This window comes from Onychostoma macrolepis, chromosome 18 (genome assembly GCF_012432095.1).
Source record: "Onychostoma macrolepis isolate SWU-2019 chromosome 18, ASM1243209v1, whole genome shotgun sequence".
In the NCBI taxonomy this organism is placed as follows: Eukaryota; Metazoa; Chordata; class Actinopteri; order Cypriniformes; family Cyprinidae; genus Onychostoma; species Onychostoma macrolepis.
In genome coordinates this window covers 13,137,193-13,159,013 of record NC_081172.1, presented here as the reverse complement: position 1 = coordinate 13,159,013, position 21,821 = coordinate 13,137,193, and the positions used below count along the sequence as shown (strand labels likewise).

General features: G+C 35.2%; 1 protein-coding gene across 5 annotated transcripts in view; it reads right to left on the bottom strand.

The window, feature by feature from the left end:
- ripor1 (RHO family interacting cell polarization regulator 1) overlaps positions 1-21,821 on the bottom strand; it is an 82,116-nt gene that overhangs the window by 40,126 nt on the left and 20,169 nt on the right. The window contains exon 1 of one of the 5 annotated variants that reach the window (XM_058751819.1): positions 5,815-6,608. The exons of 3 other annotated variants lie outside the window; for them this stretch is intronic. In XM_058751819.1, the coding sequence (XP_058607802.1) occupies positions 5,815-5,833 (19 nt within the window). In that variant the 5' untranslated portion in view covers positions 5,834-6,608. Of the gene's footprint in view, positions 1-1,736; positions 1,926-5,814; positions 6,609-21,821 lie in introns of those variants that run through there. One more of the 5 variants, XM_058751818.1, reaches the window with a different exon arrangement.

Sequence of the window (21,821 nt, the reverse complement as noted above, 5' to 3'; positions counted from 1 at the left end):
CAGGCCTTGAAGTCACAGTAGGGTGAAATTCAGAGGTGTGAGCCAGCATATCTGAGCACATGAGATCATTTAAGCTGTGACACCAGCACAAGTGTGTCACCATAGTCACCATAATGAACTTGACTTGGATGGTCAGCGCTCAAGATTTACTCAACAAAGATGGGCAGTGCCTTGGATACAGCAACGCATCGCTGCATTAAGGAAGGAAGCCAGAGTTTATTTTAAACTCAAGTGGAGGACAAGGAACAAACCCAAGCACTTTGTAAAGATCTTCGGCTTATTAAATATGTAATTCTGCACTACTGAGAGGACCCTAAAGGCCACCTGTGACTCTCTGGACTGACTAAAGTATTTCAGCTATGTGAAATTCATTCAGAAGCCACCAGAGTTGCTGAAGGGAGAATTCTTTGCACTGTGCCCAGCAAGAGAGCATCACGGCTGGGGTACGGAGCAGGACATGTTCTGCCCTCCAGCCTAAAACCTCCACTGAGAGGAAAAACTTCAGATTGTCTTACTTGGAGAATGCATTAAGGACTGGATTCCGGTTTTTACAAGAACTCTGTTTTCGCTCTTTGATAAAACTGAATGCAACAGCATAGTTTTATTAGATATTTGTCTTCTCTGAATAACAATGTTAAATGCTTGATGACGTAAATGATTAACGCAATTAAACCAACTATAACAAACAGGTTTTCTGAGCAAAGTAAGGATGTAAATATTTCAAAAGCATTTCAGATTTTAATTATTCAAGGATTCTTTGTTTGTCTTGTGATCAGTGAAGAGTGTAAACACGGTGATGTCTGTTGATGCTGATGGAAAATAAAAACCTTCGTGCTTCCAAGCGTGGAGGATGGGAAACAGTTCAACACTGAAGGAAGTGGAATTTTTTCATTTCCCGCAGGATATTCCACTGTCTGATGGAGGGAGGACAGAAAAATAACATCTGCAGCTAACTATTGGTATGATAACCCCTACATTTCTCGATTTCTTCTACATTTCTATACTTCTCTTGCTGACATAACACAGTCCATTTACAATACGTGGAAAAATCACATTAAATAATATAAAATGGACCTTGGTTGAAAAAAATATTTCTAAATGGTTCCGTATTGTTTATATAGACAATATTAGACACTTTTATTTTATACATAATGTTTCTTCATCAGTCAATATTGGATGTGTAAATAAAACTGTAAATGTGTAATTTTCCCTTTTTATCTTTAGACTACCTTAGCCATCATCTCACTTAGTCTTTAAAAATACACATAATTTAGTAACATTGTTAAACGCAATCTCTAGCAAATCTCAAAATTAATATCCAATTTTCATACTGTTCATTGTAGAATTTTGCAATGCCTAAATTCACTTGTATCATTTCATTTGAAATGATTTTTTTTTTACTTTTTGGTGTTTTATTTTTAATTTATATATACAAAATAGTACAAAATCATAATATCAGCTATCAACCAAAAAAAAAAATAGCTAGGCTAATTGGTATTGGACAGAATTTTATTTAATATCAGCACATCCTTAAATTAATCTTCATCATCCTTAGATTAAATAACACTCACTCAATTCTTGCCAATTACAGTGACTCCCAAAAAAACTGCCATGTAAAAAAAAATATTAATAATAATCTACAGAAGATCCACTTCAATCAACAGCATCTGAATGAACATCAGTAATTAAGGAGAAATGATTTCCCTAGACAAACCTCATAACAAACACAAACACACCTTCTGGCGAGCCTCTTTCCTCCTTTGTGTCAACAGGTAAACAAGGCAAGTGACACATTCTTCCTCTTCACCATGACTTGTGTGGGAATGAAATGTCTACTACATTCCCTTCACACACCGGAACCTTTCATGAAGAACAAATAAACACCATCAAAGCCTCATCCTTCCAATTGTTGCTCTGTGCCGGGTTCCCACCTGTCCAACACGACCCAAAGCCACCACTTCTGAAATATTTGGATACTCCAACTGCACGTCAACTGTTTTCACAATAATCAAAGCTGGTCAGGCTCTACTGAAGCGTGTGGATCAGAGTGGATCAGCATTGTTCTGGTGGTCTGGCTTTGCTCCAGGACTATTCTAGAACAACAAAGCACCTGGGGGCCTCCCCGCCCCTGATCTGACACAAACCAACTGGAATCCAACCATTAGACACTCTGTCAACCAACCCAAATTAGTGTGATGATTTACCAGGCTACATTTTATCAATGCATACTGTTCTTCAAGCTCTATGGTTTTCGAGCTCCATCCACACATTGTGAGTGGTTGGGGTGAGCACCTGTGAAATAAAAGCAAGCTCGCCAGTGCTTTCTCCCTGAGAGAGTCGTGATGATAGCACATTCATTATGTTGGAGCCGGTAGCCTCTGTGTCTCGGACACATTCCATTCATATCAGAGATTACCAGGGCCTGGTGTCTGTCAAACAAACACTAGTAGGGTTCACAGTCAGAGGGGAAGAAACCTAAAGTTGTGTCCAAAAAAAAAACCTCTCTGGGAACAAGCAAAGAACGTCAAATGTTTCCCAAAATATCACAATAGCTATGTTTCCATGTATGCGCATTTTGAAGTATCGTATCAGAAACGAGTGATGGAAACGCTGAATTTCGAATAAAAATGCCTTAATTCGCCAAAAAGTTTTTACGCTCACTTGAGGTGGTTTTTGACGAAAAAGGGTTCATGCGAATAATGGGAGATGAAAATGCATTTTGCGAATAAATTCCTCCAAGCGCATCAAAAAAGTCATATGACTTTGCTCTATGGGACAGCAAAACCTGACTAAGCAGCGGACCGATCTCATTCCACAGCATCTGAAATGTTGTTATGGTCATTCGGAAATGCCAGAGCAAAGTCTGTCATCAAAGCATTTCTATATAATTGCCTCCCAGAACTGTTACACGACTGCGTTCACAAACAGCAGCATCCACCTCCGAAAGCAATGACCACATTCACTGTGTTTTCGTCTGCTCGCTCTGAGGCGCAAGTAATTTATTATGAAAATGATTATATTCAGTAGTTTCTCCTACTTTTCATAGTGATTTATAGTGCCAGTTTATCAGGAAGTGACAATTTTGTTCTCTTTGACTTGTTGGATGGAAGAAACGGTGCTTGTTCGCAAATGTTTTATGCGATATTCCAATTTTGCGCATAAGTTAAATTCGCAACCCGGCTAATGTGATATCTGGGGTCAATCCTGCACCTTTCCAATCCCACTTGACAGTCTGCCCCTGTAAAATGACCTCCACTTTGAGAAAAACAAAAAATAAAACAGTGTAAATGATTCATATATTCAATATATATTATATTCAATATATATATTTTTTTATTTTTTTATTTTTATTTTCCTGCAAATGAACGTCGCTTTATTGTGCCATCCCAAAGAGGCACAAAATCACTTTCACGGACTTTTAAATTAAATGTTCCCTCCTGGTGGAATGACCCGCCCAACTCAATCCCAGCAGCCGAGTCCTTAGCCATCTTCAAGAATTGTCTAAAAACACATCTCTTCCATTTTTATTTGACCCTCTAACTCTAGCATTCTCTATTCTAATTCTATTCTTTAAAAAAAAAAAAAAAAAAAAAAAACACTAGCTTTTCTAATCTTTTTTTATTCTATCCGTTTTCTTTTTATTTATTATACAATTAACAAAAGCAAAAAAGGCCTCTAACACTAGCTTTCTCTATTCTTTTTTGATATGTTTTCTTTATTTATTATATCATTTTTTAAAAAAAACCTTGCTACGTGTACTGCGTTAAGCTAACAGACTTGTTATTAGTGCTGGGCGGTATACCGAATACCGGTGTTTATTTTTCTTATGATATGAATTTTTTAAATACAGCAATACCGGTGTCATTTAAATAACATTCGGAACGCCACACACTGTTTGAGAGCAGTCTCTTTTCACTATTGCATTGTGGCGAGGACACAGCTGTATGTGTTACTAAGCGTGAAAGTTCTGAAGCTGTAGAACTAGGAGAACGTGATGACACAGAAGAACTCATCCACAATATCCACCGCACGCCGCCACCAGCTCCCACGTCTCACACACACGAGCGCGACTATAGCACTATATTTAGCAACTTTCAGACCCTTTTAGCGGCTTTTTTCCAAAGAATATACAAACTGACAAACCTAGCGACTTTTTTTGGATAAACCTTAGCTATGGTTCAGTTGGAAGATGTCGCCAGTGCTGCCCCGCGAGCGCAAGATCTGACTCCTGGCGCAGTGTCGCGTCTCTCGGCGTCTGTTCTGTGCAGCGAGCAGCAGAGAAGCACCGTCATAATGTTTAGAGATGTTTTGTTTGCGCATCATGTATCAGTATAATAAAAGATCTTGGTTCTTGGTTGAACTGAAGATCGATCAAAAACAAGAAATCTATATTGCCTAGCCCTATAATTTCTATTTAAGATGAAATGGAAAATTCATTTTCGGATGAATATTTTCAGTTGCCAAAATGTTGGTGCATCACTAGTCTAATTAGCACCATTTTAAGGACTGAATGTTTTAAATAAGAATAAATTCAATTTCCTACCAATAAATATTATTTTTAAAATACATTATATATATAAAACATATTATTTATATTTTAAAATATTATCACCTGAACATTTTTGGCCAGGCTGATATATCGGTCTATCACTATCATCAATTAATTATTTGTAATGAAATGCTGCTGTGGAAATCTTTCTTCAATACCAGGATGTGACAACAAGCACCTTGAGAGTTAATAATAGTCATGTGGCTTTTTGAAATCCCTTAGCTCGTAACATTTGCCCCATATGGTGTATCCTTCCTTCCATTCTCTGAGTGAAGGCCTGAAACAAGAAACTGGCTCTGTTTCCCTCTTCCTCCCTCTCCAACTGCAAATCTTTGGATTAGCTCAAAAGTTAAGAGATATCATTAATAATAAGCTATTTCCTTCAACAGTTCTCTGCAACATTTGGCCAGGCCTGAGCTCTGGAACTGTGAGGATCATCTGAATGAGTTTTTACAGCTTCTGCTTTAACAGGCCTGAAGTAAACCAGAGGTATGGTCCCTGAGGATCAGCTAAACTTAAGGACCTCCCTGTGTGTTTGTTCTAGATGACCCCGAGGTGCCAGGCTGAACTGTAGCCCAATGTAAACACACTTTGAGTGTCCACTCTCTCTCACTCCAATAGAAGCATCAAATAGGAACCCAGTGGGACGTCTGTCCCAGAATGACAATGGTCCCTCCACAAAACCCAGAAACATCTGGACAGAAACAGTGCTGGACAATGATGAAAACCACAAATCCACCATCATTCCCCTCCCAACTAACCCAGGCCTGTGAAAACATGCACATCTCCTGATGTGAGGAACTATATCATGTATCTTTTCAGATTACTTTCACTTCACTACAGCTGACCACAGAACAGGGAAGAAAATGTATCAAATTTCATACCAAATTTCATTTGTGTTTTGAGGAAAAGAATCTAATAGGAAACAACTTTTGTGACACGTTATCACTTCTTGTGTTGCTATGGCTGCCAGCGTCCTTGGCGAGTCAAAACAAAATTTAGCCAAGCCATTGTTGGAGATTTTCAACTTTGAGAAAAGGAAACCTTTCGACATCATTCTACGATATAAACAGTGAAAATTCTTTCAATAGACATCCAAAATATTCCATTCACAACACACCTGACTGTACACATACCCATACCTCAACACCCTTTACAACATGAACACTAACATTCAAGCTGTAAGTCATCAATATTAGATGACAAAATACCTCAAATACCTAGATAGTATCTCACAAAACTGTTATTCATAAATCTCAGAGTACCTCCATATCCACTGTACATGTTGCAATGTCGTCTTCTGATGAATGCTGAAAAACACAAGATGTATTCCTCTGTTTTTTCTTAAGACTCTACAAAGCTAACGAGTAGTAGAAAGAACAATCACAGTTCCAGCTGTGGTGGTCTTCATCCTCTACTCATACTCTCAGCACTGGCAGAAAGAGAAAGAGAGAAGCTGCCAGGAAATGGGAAGGCCGTCGCCCTCCACACAGCCCACTCCTCCCCCTTGTTCTGTTTCCCGTTCACTTCCCTGTCTGACATCACACTCTTCCTGCCTCTCCCTTTTCCAGCAAAGGGCCTGAACTTTGTTTCTTAATGATAAACACCCAGTGCATATTCACTCCAGAACTTTCCAGCTTCCAAACTGTTAATAATGAATCTAATCTTGTATATTTACATAATGTGGTCACTCTGTACATGAGTAGTATGAAACACTGACTTGAACAGTGGTGACTTGACTTCTTTCAAAAGATGTCAAGCTTGATGTAGCCTCAGGTTATGCTTAATTGAAACCCTAAGTATGTAAGTATGTAAGTTTACTGGTCTTAATTTCAAGACTCTTATCAGTCACAGATTCTGGGTAATTCCCACTTTCCTGAATCACGCTCCATACGGTAAATCTGAACACTATCTAAATAAAACACAGCAGAGTTGCCTTTCGCTACTGAGCATCAAAGACAACATTGTGTGGAAACTTCACGTCAGTCAAATCAGTTCGGTTCAATTCCCACAGCGGTACACATGCATTCATATTTTTTTTAACCAACTAAAATTACTACTCTACACTTCCGTTCAAAGTTAGATATATGACTGTTCAGTCAAAGATAAATGCAGTGGCATAGAGCATGAACAATCATTAATTAAAGTGATTTGATCTTTAATCTCCATCATGTGACCACAAATCTAAGGTGTTAGTTTTCTATATCAGTCCTATATTATAATACTGTACAAACAAGTTCAGATCGCTAATGAAAAGATGAATAAACAACAAAGATCAATATAAAATTTAACTAGCTGCATTTCCATTACCCTTCAAATTGCGCAAATTGAAATTGCGAATTGAAAATGTGTCTAATGGACACGTGTCAATTTCACAAAAACCCATACTCGCAAAAAAGTTTTTATGCTCACATGAGCTGGTATTTCAGGCAATTCGAAAAAAAAGAATACATCGCAAAACGGCAATGTAAACATTTTTTCTTCATTAAAGATAATTCTTTAATGTAATATAACCTCCACGAAACACCTCATACACGGCCGTTCTCAAACATAAAGGGGTTTCCTTGCCATTAATGCTTGGATGGATAACCCTTTATTTACACTGCACGTCTGCGGCGCATTACAGCTTCAACACGGCTACTCTAGTCAATGCTCTACTCAATACCAGCTGCACCGTGGAACATAAGCATCCCAGAAGCGGCTCTCCACGCTGCTAAAGATACATGTATACATCTCATTCGATTAAAAACAATGGCTAGTGCAGTGTCGCGATTAGGGCTGGTCCGAATACCATTTTTTTGAGCTTCGAAGCTTCGGTAGTAATCAACACCGCATATTCAAAGCTTCGGAGGGAGGGGGCTGAACATATTCTTCTCTCTAATAAAGGCAGGAATCTCTTTGTGTCTGTCTGTCTGTTTGCATTTTTATTATGTCGAGAACCGTTCATCCAATCGACTTCATGCATGGTGGGTGTGTTGCTGCAGACCCAACGGAGTGCAGTGTCGCATTGTGTTGCAATATGGACACGCGGCACGTTCAGAATTAATAAACTTTTAATAAACTACAGAACAGCGCGAGCCAGAAGCGGCACGCCTCATGCAGGCAGGGCTTATGTGCTCCAAGAACGGACACTGCACTAGTGATACAAAACACACAGGTCTGTTAAGAGCAATACTTTTAATAAGGTAGCATTTTTCTAATAAACAAATCACTCCCGAATCAGAAATTAGCAGCACAGTAATTACACTGCAAAGGGTAGGCTATTTAAATAAAAGAAGAATGAAAGATAAATGAACAAAGTTCAACGAACTGTAATAAATAAAGAACACTGTAGCATACTTTCAATAACAGCATCGCACATTTTAATTAACGAACAGTTTAAATAAAATATTTTTTTTCTGACTGCCGTACATTCGCAAGTATTTTCCAAGCAAATTAAGTGCACGTTTTTATCATGTGTAAAATTACTGATTAACATGGCGGACAAAAGCAACTTGTTTTTTTAAACCAACTATCTACTTACAGAACTCAGGTGATTGCATATATTTGGCACACTGCCTTTGTCTTGTCCTCACTCAATTTAAAGTGCTCCCACACAGCTGAGGTATTTGGCATTTTTGTCTTCTCAAAAATGAATCTCTGAATCATGTCATTCACTCATGGGCGATTCATATTCAAGCGCGAATGAGAACCGTTTTGCGGGGGGATGCCAGGTGTTCAAAAGAAAACAAAAAGAAAAAAAAGAATATTAAAATCTCAAAATTGAAAATCGAATGCCAACACCGAACGAATATTCGAATAATTGACTATTCTGGTCCAGCCCTAGTCGCGGTATACATAAACCTATCAACATTCTTATCTTATTGTGAGAAGAAAAAATTATGCTTTAGTTGCATAACATCGGTTAATGGAAATGCCATCATTTCGCAATAGTTTGTAATCTACATTTATCAAATATCGCAAAAGTTTTGCGCAAATCTGTAATGGAAGCGCACCTACTGTTTTTGCCCCCAACACTGAAGGCCTGATTCTATACTGACATAAAGTTTTAAAATCACAAAGTAATGGAAGCAGGAACAGATCTTTCTGATATTGTTACATACATCTGGTAATTATTGAAAATAAATAAAACTACTTTTTTTAAAGTAAAGTGGGGACTTAAAAAGTAGATCCAGCAGACTAAAATTATTGGTTCAGCATACGTAACAAGAGAGAAGTCTGTTGAAGACCGAGTTAAAACATTTTACAAGGTCAAAAAAATACTGAAAAAATTAATAATTCACGATAAGATCAATAACATGCATTTAGAAAAAAAAATTGAAGTGAACATGATTTCCATTTCATGTCATCTTTAAAAGAACCATTTCTATTCAAATAACTTTTTACATTCAGACTTGTCATCAAGCGGACTTGCTTAATATGTAGGCCGTCAAATATTTAATAACATAATGCCATATTATGTGATAGCATTGTGACTCAGAGTAACGGGTCTTCTTTTAAACATGGCACAATGTTTTAGACTAAGCCTGTATGATATAAGCTGTGAAATTTAATTTCAGTTTCAGTTTCCCTTGATCAGGAATTTCATCCTGACAAGCGATGACAGCAGCACAGATCATCAAAGACAACAGATGACGGTCAGCATATAGGGCAGCTTCATTTAACATATTATTATTACGAGGCTGAAATGGCAGATCAAAACAAACATGTTTGTGATGTTCAAATGAGAACATGAGTAAGGGGAAATGCTTGAGGCAGGCAGCTTGCATGACTGCTTTTTGTGAGGTAAACCTAGACATTATACTTTCCTCATATACACTAATAAGCCGTTTACCTCAAATTCCTCTGATTGTTGCCATGGAAGTCGGTGTTCATATTTCTTTAATTGTCATTCATATACGTCATTAAAGGTGAAGGAGCAGTTGATGCTAATTGACTGTGGTTCTATAGAAGTTGCTGTTGCGATTAGCAGCCTGTCACACGCTGTCAGAGATTTCTGTCAGCAGCTCACCACAGACGCCTGTCTAGAGGTCATATCACTCACTCAACAGTAACCGAAAAGCTGCTATGAAGTCATCACAACATTTGTCTGTTTGAGTGTCTGTCTGTGTTTGAATATTTGTGTAACAATTAGATCACGCAAGGTCAGACATAAAGAGACACACACATCAATGTTCAGTGCAAGCATACAAAACAATTCACACACAACATACTGCACTGCATTATGGATGATAAATAGGGTATTCATGATACAGATATTTTTTTATTTAAATAACACTTTATATAATTAAGGAATATAGCAATGAACGGACAGTAATGCAAATTAAAAAATTTTTTACATGTTATATAAAAAAAAAATTGTAATTTGCATTACTGTCTGTTCAAAATAAATGAAAAGAAACTGAGCACAGTAGATTTCTTTTTTTTCCCTGTTGTACCGAAATCGTATCGAACCATGACCCCCGAACCGTGACATCTGTGTACCGTGCCACCCCCAATATATAGTATTTATAAAGTTTTAGCTTCTAGTTTTGGATCGGTTTTAGTTGTTTTAATTCTACAATTGCTCCTGTTGACCTCATTTGTAAGTCGCTTTGGATAAAAGCATCTGTTAAATGACTAAATATAAATATAAGTAAACATTGCTTTTTATTGTTATATCGGTGAATGTAAATGACAATGATTAACATCTTTTTCTCTTGGTATATTTTACATTACATATTTTGAATCTATTTAGTAACTGTTTATTGTTCTCACAAAAAAAAAAAAAAAAAGGTTTATGCCTTTTCAGAATAAATACAGATACTACCGTTCAAAAGCTTGGTTGATAAGATTTTTTGTTTTTGAAACAAGTCTCTTATGCTCACCAAGGCTGCATGTATTTGATCAAAAATACAGTATAAACAGTAAAAGTGTAAAATATTACTATTTAAAATCTTAACATTTTAAAATGTAATTTATTCCTGTGAATTTTTTTCCAGGATTTCTTGATGAATACGATTTTTAAAATGTTTTTTTTAAATCATAAATGCATTTTATGTCACTTTTGATCAATTGAATGCATCCGTGTTGAATAAAAGTATTAATGCTTTCAAAAAGAAAATCTTACTGACTTCAAACTTTCAATCAATAGTGTATACCATATACTATATATTATATTAAAGATACTATTGCCCAGCCCTAGTAGGCACCTATTAGCACAGAAGCATCTGAATATCTAAATATACACTAGTAATACCAGACAAAAAAAATAGAGTAAGGAGCCATTAGTTCTTATAAGAAAAAAACGTAGGCGCCAAATAATTTTTTTAGGTGCCACAGAATAAACGCGTTTTATTTTTTTATATTTTAACATTTCAATCAAGACATGTGTTTATGTCTAATATTTTCTTGAATTTATCAGCATTTTAATTAGAGGTCGACCGATAGTGGATTTTACGGATACCGATAGCTAGGTTGGACCACACTGGCCGATACCGATTAATCAGCCGATAGTTTTCAAAATGGATACTGAAAGAGAGCTAGTGCTTTACTATTAAAAAAAAAAAAGCAGCAACAGTACTGAACCATACTTTGTAAATGAATAAAAACATGAATAGTATTTACTATACTGATCATTAAAGTTATTTCATAGTTTGCTAATGTTAAAAGAAGAAACTTTAAAATTTAAAAATGTAGCCTATTAGTAGCTAATAGTGAATGTTGAAATGAAAACACTCTAACAAGGAACAATACTTCTACAGTTTTCATTAATGCTATGAATAGACTCTTATTGTTGAGTATTACCATTTAATTTCAACAATCACGCTTAAAGATGGCCATCTTTAAATATCTACACAAGGCCATAGCATTACATATGGATATTGTATGTGTACTCACACACTTTATTTGCTTCTATTTTTTAACACTTGATAATTATCTAATCAAAAAAAAATAAAAAAAGTTAGTCACACACCGGGCAAAAGCGCAGCGCTGCGTCTAGGAGAACTCAGAAATATCACACACACACCAGACACTTTGCGTTCAAATCAAGTGGCGGTCTAAAACAATTTATTTAAATCACCAAACGGACAAATGTTTGCTTCAAGAATGAACAATGTGGCATAAATGAGTTTGAAGTTCGGTGTTTAAAAAAAACAGAGCAAGCGGAAAGAGAACGCGCGATCTGTATTACAGCTCTCTATATGAAGCATACAGACTTTATTAGAGCCACAGAAAGACAAACGTTTTGCTGAAAAATGCACAATACATAATTTATAGCCTAGGGTGAAGTCATTATACATTCACAACGATTTGGGACAAATATAATGTAATTTAATATTAATAGAAAACTATGTGAATGGCGCTCTGTTCCGCGGCAGGCTTTTCTGTCTGCTGTATTTAAATTTGCTGTTAATTTACTAGGGCTCTCTTAAATTGTTATTTATTTTTTTCCAAATTCCGATTTTAATTTTTCTGGATTCCGTTTTTTTCTGTTTTAATTTTTCTAGACTATGTTTTAATGGTTAAATTAAATTTTATTTAAAAAAGCATGTATAATTAATTGAAATCATAAAACTTACACAGTTTAACAGCAATTTATGAAAAGTTTAACAAAAATAAAATTTTTAAGGCCCTATGAAATACTTTTTGTTTTTCTCAAATTGTTTTATTTTGTGTTTTCCATTAATTTTCTGGATTCCATTTTAATGGTTTCATTTAATTGAAATAAACAAAAGCATCTCTAGATAATTGATATTATAAAAAAATATCTGTTTTTTTCCATAAATACTGTTATGTACATTTTTCTGGTAAATAAATATTGGTATATAATTTTCCTGATAAATATTCCTTAATGTAATGGTAGTACTACTACTACTAATAAAATTATTATTAAAACATTATTTTTAAGTAATATATTTCTGTCACAGTTTCTTCAAGTTAAACCAAACTTTTATTTTGTCAGGTTGCTGTGAAGACCGTTAAGTTTCTCAGTTTGATGATAGTTTTTCTCAAAATAAACAGTAAAATCCTCATGAAGTGACTCTCAGAGACTATGTTTGTGTTCGTGTACTCATATATTGAGGCGGCATAGGCTGAATACACTGCGAGCATCACGCGGACTTCAGTATGAAAATGAACCGCGTGTCTGCGCCATTCATTCACACAGAGACACGCAGAACATGCAGGATTCGTATTTAAATAGTATTTTGTGGCTTAATAAATGTGACTTTCTTTCTTAAGTAGAACAGATTTTTAGCTGAAACTGGTCATTGGTGATTAGTAAAATGCAAGTCAGCGACTACTTGCACTTGAGAGTCAAAAAGCATACAGGCAATACAAAATTCTAATACCTGTGGCTCCTGATGATATATTGAGGTCTTATGAAGCAAAACAATCTGTCTGTGCAAGAAACTGAACATTATTTCATGTTTAATTCATTGTGTTACTTAATGATTAGTTATTATCTGTAAAATTGACTAGCAATTTCTGAGTGAACTTTTAAAAAAATCTTTTTCATAAATGAAAAGGAGATTTTCTCTGTGAATGTGAATGTTTTTGCTTTTGTGCGAACTTTCTTAAAGCCTTTTATCCCAAGTTTTATTGTTTCGAAAGTACAAGTTGTCAGGCAGTGGCAGTATGGATTTTTTTTTAGCATGCGGATGTAAAGCCATCAGCAGAGAAGTCAGCAGTAGTGATAACTCTCTTGCTCAGAATGCAGAGTCAGTGGAACAACAGCACGCCTCCACTGTAAGCCACAACAACTCCTCAAATGGCCAATAAATAAAGCATTATATTTATCCTCTGCCCCCCTCACATCCTCTTTCACTTGTTGTTATCAGTCTGAATGCAGGCACTGGAGGAAATGAAGGTCTTATTGGCTGACTGTTAATCAGTTGCTGTAGAAAGAGAGATTGTTAGGAGATGGTGGTCAGACCAAGAAGGATGTGATGCCAAATTAATATCTGAATTTTGACAGTCATAATCCTGTTTGGTTGTTGTCTAGATCAGAGAAAACAGACCAGTCATAGCTGTTTTTTATTCTCATTGAGTATTCCTGATACTCAGTACAACCAGAGTGTGTTTGTGTGTGTGTGGAGATATTCCACTCCGGTGTTCATGTGTGTCGGTCCAGATGTCTCTTATTGTGACTCATCGTAGGATCATCATAAGCACCTTTTGGACATGACTTTGTAGCCTCTACATCTGGCATTACCTTATGGTGAGGTATTTATCATTGTGTGCCATCGTTCTGTTCCCTCACGTGATTTTCCTAGTGTCTATTGCCCTGGTGTCACCATAACAGTATCACTATAGTGATGTCATGCTGTGGTACACAGATAAACCCCAGTAAAGATTTCCTTATCCACAACGTGATATGAGTAATACACAAATTGCGTGATGAAGTTCAGTCTGCTGACCTACTGCCTGAGAAAGTGTTATACTAATATTAGCTCTGAAAATGAGAGTATTCAGGGCTCCAGACTGCGACTAAAACGTTCGCATTTGCGACAAAAAATATAAATTTGCGAGTGAAGTTAGCCACTGGCGACTATGTATATTTACATGTTATGACTTAAATTTTTTTTCCTGATTGTTTTGCGATCACATCTTGCGATCACTACAATGTAGTTACACTTCCTTGTTTTCCACAGAAGCGAAGTTATCTTATTATCTCATGTATCTCATGCATCTATATTTTCATTCAACCTAATCAGTTTTGACCTAGTCATTGTTTAAACTGGTCATTTTAAAAGAAGCAAGCATACGTCTCCATACATGAAAATGATGAGCTTTCATGACCTTACAGCAAGGTTTAAGAAAAGTTCCCACATTATGGATAACCCTTTTCCCACAAAGCAACATCATGTTGGTACTGACACAATTCAAATCAGTTCCTCAGATGCAAGATACAAGAATGCTTCAGCAAGTCATGGCACGCCAACACGCATCTTAAGTACACCATCTTCACTTTCACATGATCTCCTTGCGGTTTATGAAAGAATTGGGCTGTGTCTGATAAGAGAAAGTTTATGAAACATCCTGCAGCTCGTCCTAGCTGTTGGGGTACAGGCAAGATCCTGGACCCTCATGAATCCAAGACTTTCTGTTTAATCCCCAGCTGGACGTTAAGAGGCTTATGGGTCAATCTACAGTGTAGAAGTATAATCAGTCAATATATTACACAGTGTTGTAGAAAAGACAATATACTAGAAAATGCCCTCAGTTCATAACAAAAAAAACAACAGAAATAATCCTGGTTACAGGATTAAAAAAAAACAAAAAAACAATGCACCTCAACCATCTCTATTACACTTCACCCTAAAGACAAATAGCATGTTTTTTTTAAATATTATTTTATAAATACTAATTAAAAACCTAAGCTACATTTTAACCTAAAATTAAACTAATTTATTTAATATATAATCTAATTACATTTTATGTTTTAGGTTAGATTATTTATCTTATTATAAATTCATATTTACAATGAATTTTTTTAATATAAAAATACATCCACACACCTATGAGTACATCCACATTTATACATGTGTGTATAAATATGTAAATATGCAAATGTTTCATATTTTATTTAATATTTATAATTTATCTTAATTTTGTAAAATGTAGCATATTTTTAAATTAACACATATAAGATGAGATTTTTTTTTAGTGCTGGGCAACAATTAATCGTGATTAATCACATCCAAAATAAAAGTTTTTGTGTACATAATATATGTGTGTGCACTGTGTATATTTATTATGTATATAAAAATACACACATGTGCATGTATATTAATTAATCACGTGTGATTATGGATGTGATTAATCACGATTAATCGTTGCCCAGCACTATTTATTAATTTTTTTATAAAATGTATATACATGTATGTTTTAAGTACAAATATTTCATGTCACTATGTCACTCATTTCACATCACACAAACCTTCCGGTAATTATAAAAGAATTATAATGAATGTTTGACATCATTCTACACGAAGTATAGCATAGTCACACTTGATATGTCTTGTCAACAACCCAGACTCATTTTAGCGTTTCAGTTCCCCAAACCTCAGCAGATGTCTGCTTGTGAATGTAATTCCAAAAACAAATAATGCACTTGCAGCATTCCATTCTAAATCGATTGGATGCAGATATTTAAAATACGACAGTATGTGGCACTGCAGATCATCTGCTGTCATGATCATCTCAGCAAAGAAAACACTTTATTAACTATTTAAAGACCACTGATATTTATGTAGACTAACTTAACATTTCTGTCCTGTCCTATCACTCTCTTTATGAGCTGTAATATGAGCCTAATGGGATATGGGAGGTCTTCAAGTCTCTGATCTTCTCCAAAGATTTCATGGTTTAAAATAGATTATGACCTATATGTGCGAGTGTGGGTGTAGACCAAAAAAAAACATCTTAAACGGAAAAAAAGGTGGAGGGGGTCCTTCCCAGTCTCGTTTCATAAACAAATCAAGGAATCATCTTAAAGCTAAGGGCTCTGGAGAATGAAAGAGGATCAGACGTGAAAACCTCCACTTCCTGTTTGTTTAAACCCTTCAGAGACACAGCAGTGTTCTGCATTCATGGTCTGGTCGGGTCTAAAGTCCTCTCACTGAAAGGAGGAGGATTATTCTTCTGTGTGAGCTTTTCTATATTTTTTCACTTTAAAGCCTTGTGCATGTGTTGCACAGATGTACTTATTAATGTGTTTTATTGTGCACGCATCCAGAGCACAACTAACACCCACATCCAGACAAACGCTACCATCTTATTAAAAACAAAATCTCAAGCCCATCTGAACCAGAACATGAAATGTTCACAGTGGTCCTCTATTAATTAACTGAAACTCAAATATTGTTTTGAAAGCAATTCCTATCAGAACATCTCCAATACAACACTATCATGCACTGCAGTATGGCTGTCACTGGATTCAGCATCTTACAGACTAGCACCAGGAATGTGAAGTTTCCTGAATACACACACATATTTCCCATCATCAGGAGTCCAGCAGGACTCTGAGATCTTTAGCTGGTGTGACCTTTCTTGAGGTTCTGGCGGCACCACTGGAAGAACATCAAGGAGGATTATTATGCATGAAGACACTCTAGCTCGCTGTGAATTTAACATTTAACAGCTTTTACCATATTAGGGTCTGTGTAGCAACAAAACCAAAAAACTCGAACAATGAAACTAAATATCGAATGGTTCCCAAACTTTTTTGTCAGTTAAACCTCTTAGATGTAAAATATTTACTTGAAGTATGCCCCCAATATATTAAGTTAATATTTCAACAATTTACTAACACATTTTCATGTTCACGGCTCTCTGATATTGGTTAATGGTCACATGACATGCAAGTAAGCAGATCAAATATTTAATCTTTTAGTAAGTGTGTTATTTTGACTTTAAAGTAGACATCTTTTTAGTAATAGTGTCTCAGTCCACATTACATTCACAATGGTATTTTAAAAACCTAATGCTAATTAAAATAAAAAATAATCACTATTTAATTATCATCATTAATATTAGTAGTAGCAATATTATTACAACAAAAATGAAGACAAAATATATAACTGTTGCAAATTACAATTTAGCTGTAAAACAAAAATAATTATTTCACACTACAAATTACAATACTAATATTTGTGTCTTAAATTCTTCACTTTCAAATATTTAAACCCTCAAGCTTTAAACATTTCAAATCCTTAAGCTTTTATTTTGGCAGAATAGTACTGAAGTGCTATAAACATCTGCCCACAAAAATGTTGGAAATTATGTAAATGTGTCCCGTTGCGTTCACAAACACACATAAAGACATGGCATTCGCTGCATTTATTGTAAACCCCCATAAGAGAAACCCTGATCTATAACCCTGAAAATCTGACGCATCAAGCCTGAAGCTAACTGAGGCTGTAATAAATCACTCATCAGTCTCAGATTGTACCATGAGCCGTTCCTTTTTTTTACAGGAAGAACACTTGACCCGGACAAAGCGCTGATTCAGAATTTTCTTAAAAGGATTAGTCTTTTCTGTACACACAATGAATGCCAATGGGGTCCAAAACAAGACTGGACCTCGTTGACTTTAACCATATAAACAAAAACAGCTCTTCAAAAATATGTTCTTTGCTCTACAGAAGGAAGTCACATAGGTTTAGAACAACATTAGGATGAGTAATTGATGACAAATATACGGACACCTGCACATGAGAATTGCATGGAATTTCAGTTTCAGTACATTCACAGGTATCATGAGCCTGTTTGTCAGCACTTTTGTGAGCTTGAGGAAGTTGACAGTTTTTGTGGCCTTTGGTACAAATACATCATTGGTGGCAAGCTAATCACAGACACTCAAGGAGTCACGAGTCACTGGGGCTTTAGGGTAAAGACAGTCACGGGCTCAGAGAGATGTGTGTGTGTGTGTGGAGGGCATTAGGTTTGTACTGTGTGTTTGTGGCAGACCACACAGCTGTCTCAGAGACTGGATGGTGTAAGCTGATTAACTTAAAGAGCAGACTGGCAAGGTGTAAGTGATCTGTCACAACACACAGCTCTTTGAGGATGGCATCATCCTGAACTAGTCACAGTCAAGAAGATCAAACCATACACACCTGTGACAAACTGGAAAACAGAACGAATCTCAATTGGGTGGTGATAATTTTGGGAACTTAAAACTTATATGCTGATGAAAACAGTGGATATTTTTAAAGCACCATGGCGCACTGGTCATGCACGGCCCTCGTCAACACCCACACCGGGTGGTGTAAACAGAATTATGTTCTTAGTATCACTGACACTCCTACGATGACCTCACTGTCATGAGACTAATGGTCAACTGATATGGGTTTTTCAATGGCTGATGCTGATTTGCAGAATGCAGTGTGGCACTGACCACTAAAATACAAACAAAAACAACCCCCAAAAATGTATATTATTAAAAATACAAAATATTTTAAAAATATTAAAAATATATATATTTATTAGATTTTATATTTTTAATCCTGAAATATTTAAACATTAAATCTAAAATAATATATTTAAAATAATTTATTTTATTTAAAAATTTATTTTTTTAATATAAAATTAAATTTCATATAATTTACAAATGAAATATATTCAAGTGTGTTTTAAAATTTTGACTGATAATACAAAATATCCCAAATGTTTCAGAATTTAAACTAAAAACAATTTTAATAATTTTATATTTTAATTCTAAAATATTTAAATCTAAATCTACAATAATATATTTAAATAATATTTATTGTAAATTTATTTTACCCCCACACACACACACACACACACACATATACATACATATATATATATATATATATATATATATAATATCTTATTTATTAAAATAAAATAAAATAAAATATGCAAGTATCCTTTAACATTGGCCAATAATGAAAAATGTCTCAAAATTGTTTTAAAACACCAGAGTGAATTTTTTGTGGTATTAATATTGTGTAAAAAAAATTTCAACATTTATGTGTACATCTCAATTGGTATAATTCATTTTCATTTATACTACAGACATATCAGTGAGTTTTATATCATTCACCCAACTTTGTAGACATCAGTATGAGCCACTGAAAAATCCATTTGTGCTGACTACTAGTTCTGTCTCTATTCCTCCACCCCAGATGACCAATTATAAATAGCAAATGGTTTCTCACAGCACATTCAGCTGCACTACTGTGTAATGTTTATGTCTTGAGTGAGCACATAAAAGTTATTCTTGAAAACTTTTAGGTGTCCTGCATCACAGTTCACGAGTCCCGTGCGTGTGAACGCGCCTTGGGGAGAGAGTGAGTCACCCATCCAGATGCTCCGTCTCCCCTGCACTGACTCAGTAATAACAGTCCTCTCTCTCACTGTGTAATGACACACTCCAGAAATACACAGCGTACTATAATACACAGCCTACCTAGGAATTACACAGTATGCTAGGCCAAATACAACTCCACTATGCATTTCTGAAATACACAGAGCCATGATGCCTGTTGTGGATGTTGTTCATTGAAACATTACCATGGCAACCCTATAATGACAGTGAGTTTAAACACATGGTCGTGCTGGGTCGTATTCAGAGCGCCAAGATTATGCTAGCGGTGAATACCACATGAATGGCACAATATTGTGAAACATCCAGACATTGCTCAACATTCCAGCATTGTGTAACAACTCACCGCACACTCTCAGGTGTGTTTACTTCAATTTGAAGAGTGTTAAGGAAAGCCAAAAATAACAGGTGGCTTATTCAAGTCCTTTATCAGTAGGGAACAAGGACTTGAACTGAAAATGATTTTTCTTGGAATCAGGAAGTACTCCAGCAAATCAAACTGATTGTCTTCAGCATATTTGACATTTTTACTGAGATATTTATTTTAGCTACAAAAACCCTCTCTTAATATTTTTTTAGGCCTTTGTGACAATATTCAGCATATCTCAATATTTATGTAAACGGCTTAAAAAGTTGAAGAAATATCACAGTGCAAACATAATTTGCGTTTTTTACTAAGTTAAGTTAACACAATTAATCATTTATATACACTAATATAACAATACATAATAAACCTAAATACATACACTACCATTCAAAAGTTTAGGTTCGGTAAGATTTTGTTTTTTAAAATTTAAATAAATCAAAAGTAAAAGTAAAAAAAAGTTTCTAATCAAATAATCCTTAAAAAATGTATCATGGTTTCCACAAAAATATAAAGCAGCACAACTGATTACAACATTGATGATGATAATAAGAAATGTTTCTTGGGCAGCAAATAAGCATATCAGAATGATTTCTGAAGGATTATGTAACACTGAAGACTAATGACTGCTTTACCATCACATGAATAAATTACATTTTAAAATATATTAAAAAAGAAAACTGTTATTTTTGCATAATTGTAGATAAAATATTAAAATATTACTGACTTTGCTGAAATTTACTGAAACATATGGAAGCCCGTTTCCGCCACTGAATAAAAAAGTAAAACAAGGTAATTTCGACTTTTTTCTTTTTTCGCAATTCTGAGATATAAACTCGCAATTGCGACTTTTTATCTCACAACTCTGACTTTCTCGCACAATAGGAAACCACTCTCCGTGTAAGGATTTGCAGTGCTTTGTTCAATTTGCACTGTCAAAATGAACTAGATGAATGCTGCGTCTGAATATGATTTTTGAACAAACATACAAATGACTAATTATTCTCCATTTCTGTGTTCTGCGCTCGCGGTTGGACAGTACCATTACCGCCGGGCAGGGTGCGGGAGGGGGGACGGCGCGCACAGCTTTCAGACACAATATTCTTCATTTCTTTATATTTCTGAGTTTGAGGCAGCTTCTATCGCGTTATTTTAACAACAGCTGTCAAGCCAAAAACTTATTATTGTAACATGAGAGTGAATATATGAATGCATGCAGGTGGATTTCCTTCACTCTCGCATAAAACGCGCTTTCATCTCTATGTTCTTGCTCTAGAATGATCTTATCTCCTGTATTTAATGTTGTAAGATATCGACCAAGCAAGACATCCCCGATGAAAATTGTAAATAAATTAAGGATTCATTATTTATTAGTTAGTATTAGTTATTATTTTAAGTATTTTTTTTAATTATTATTTAGTCTTATATATGAAGGGTTCAGATGCAAAAGCATCTAAGTGCTATCTGAATTTTTCTTCTAAAATGAGCATTTTTCTCAGGCTCCTATGTTTATGTTCAGTTATTTCACTTTAATGACAATTAAAAGAACCTGTACCTGAGAAAAATGCTCTCATTTTAGAAGGAAATTTCAGATAGCACTTAGAGGCTTTTGCATCTGAACCCTTCATATATAACTGACTAAATAAAAATAATAATAATTAAAAAAAAAAAATACTTAAAATAATAACTAATAGGCTACTAACTAATAAATAATGAATCCTTAATTTATTTACAATTTTCATCGGAGATGCCTTGCTTGGTCGATATCTTACAACATTAAATACAGGAGATAAGATCATTCTAGAGCAAGAACATAGAGATGAAAGCGTTTTATGCGAGTGAAGGAAATCCACCTGCGTGCATTCATATACTCACTCATGTTACAATACGTTTTGGCTTGACAGCTGTTGTTAAAATAACGCGATAGAAGCTGCCTCAAACTCAAAATATAAAGAAATGAAGAATATTGTGTCTGAAAGCTGTGCGCCTCCCGCACCCGGCGGTAATGGTACTGTCCAACGGCGGCAGAACACGGAAATGGAGAATAATTAGTCATTTGTATGTTTGTT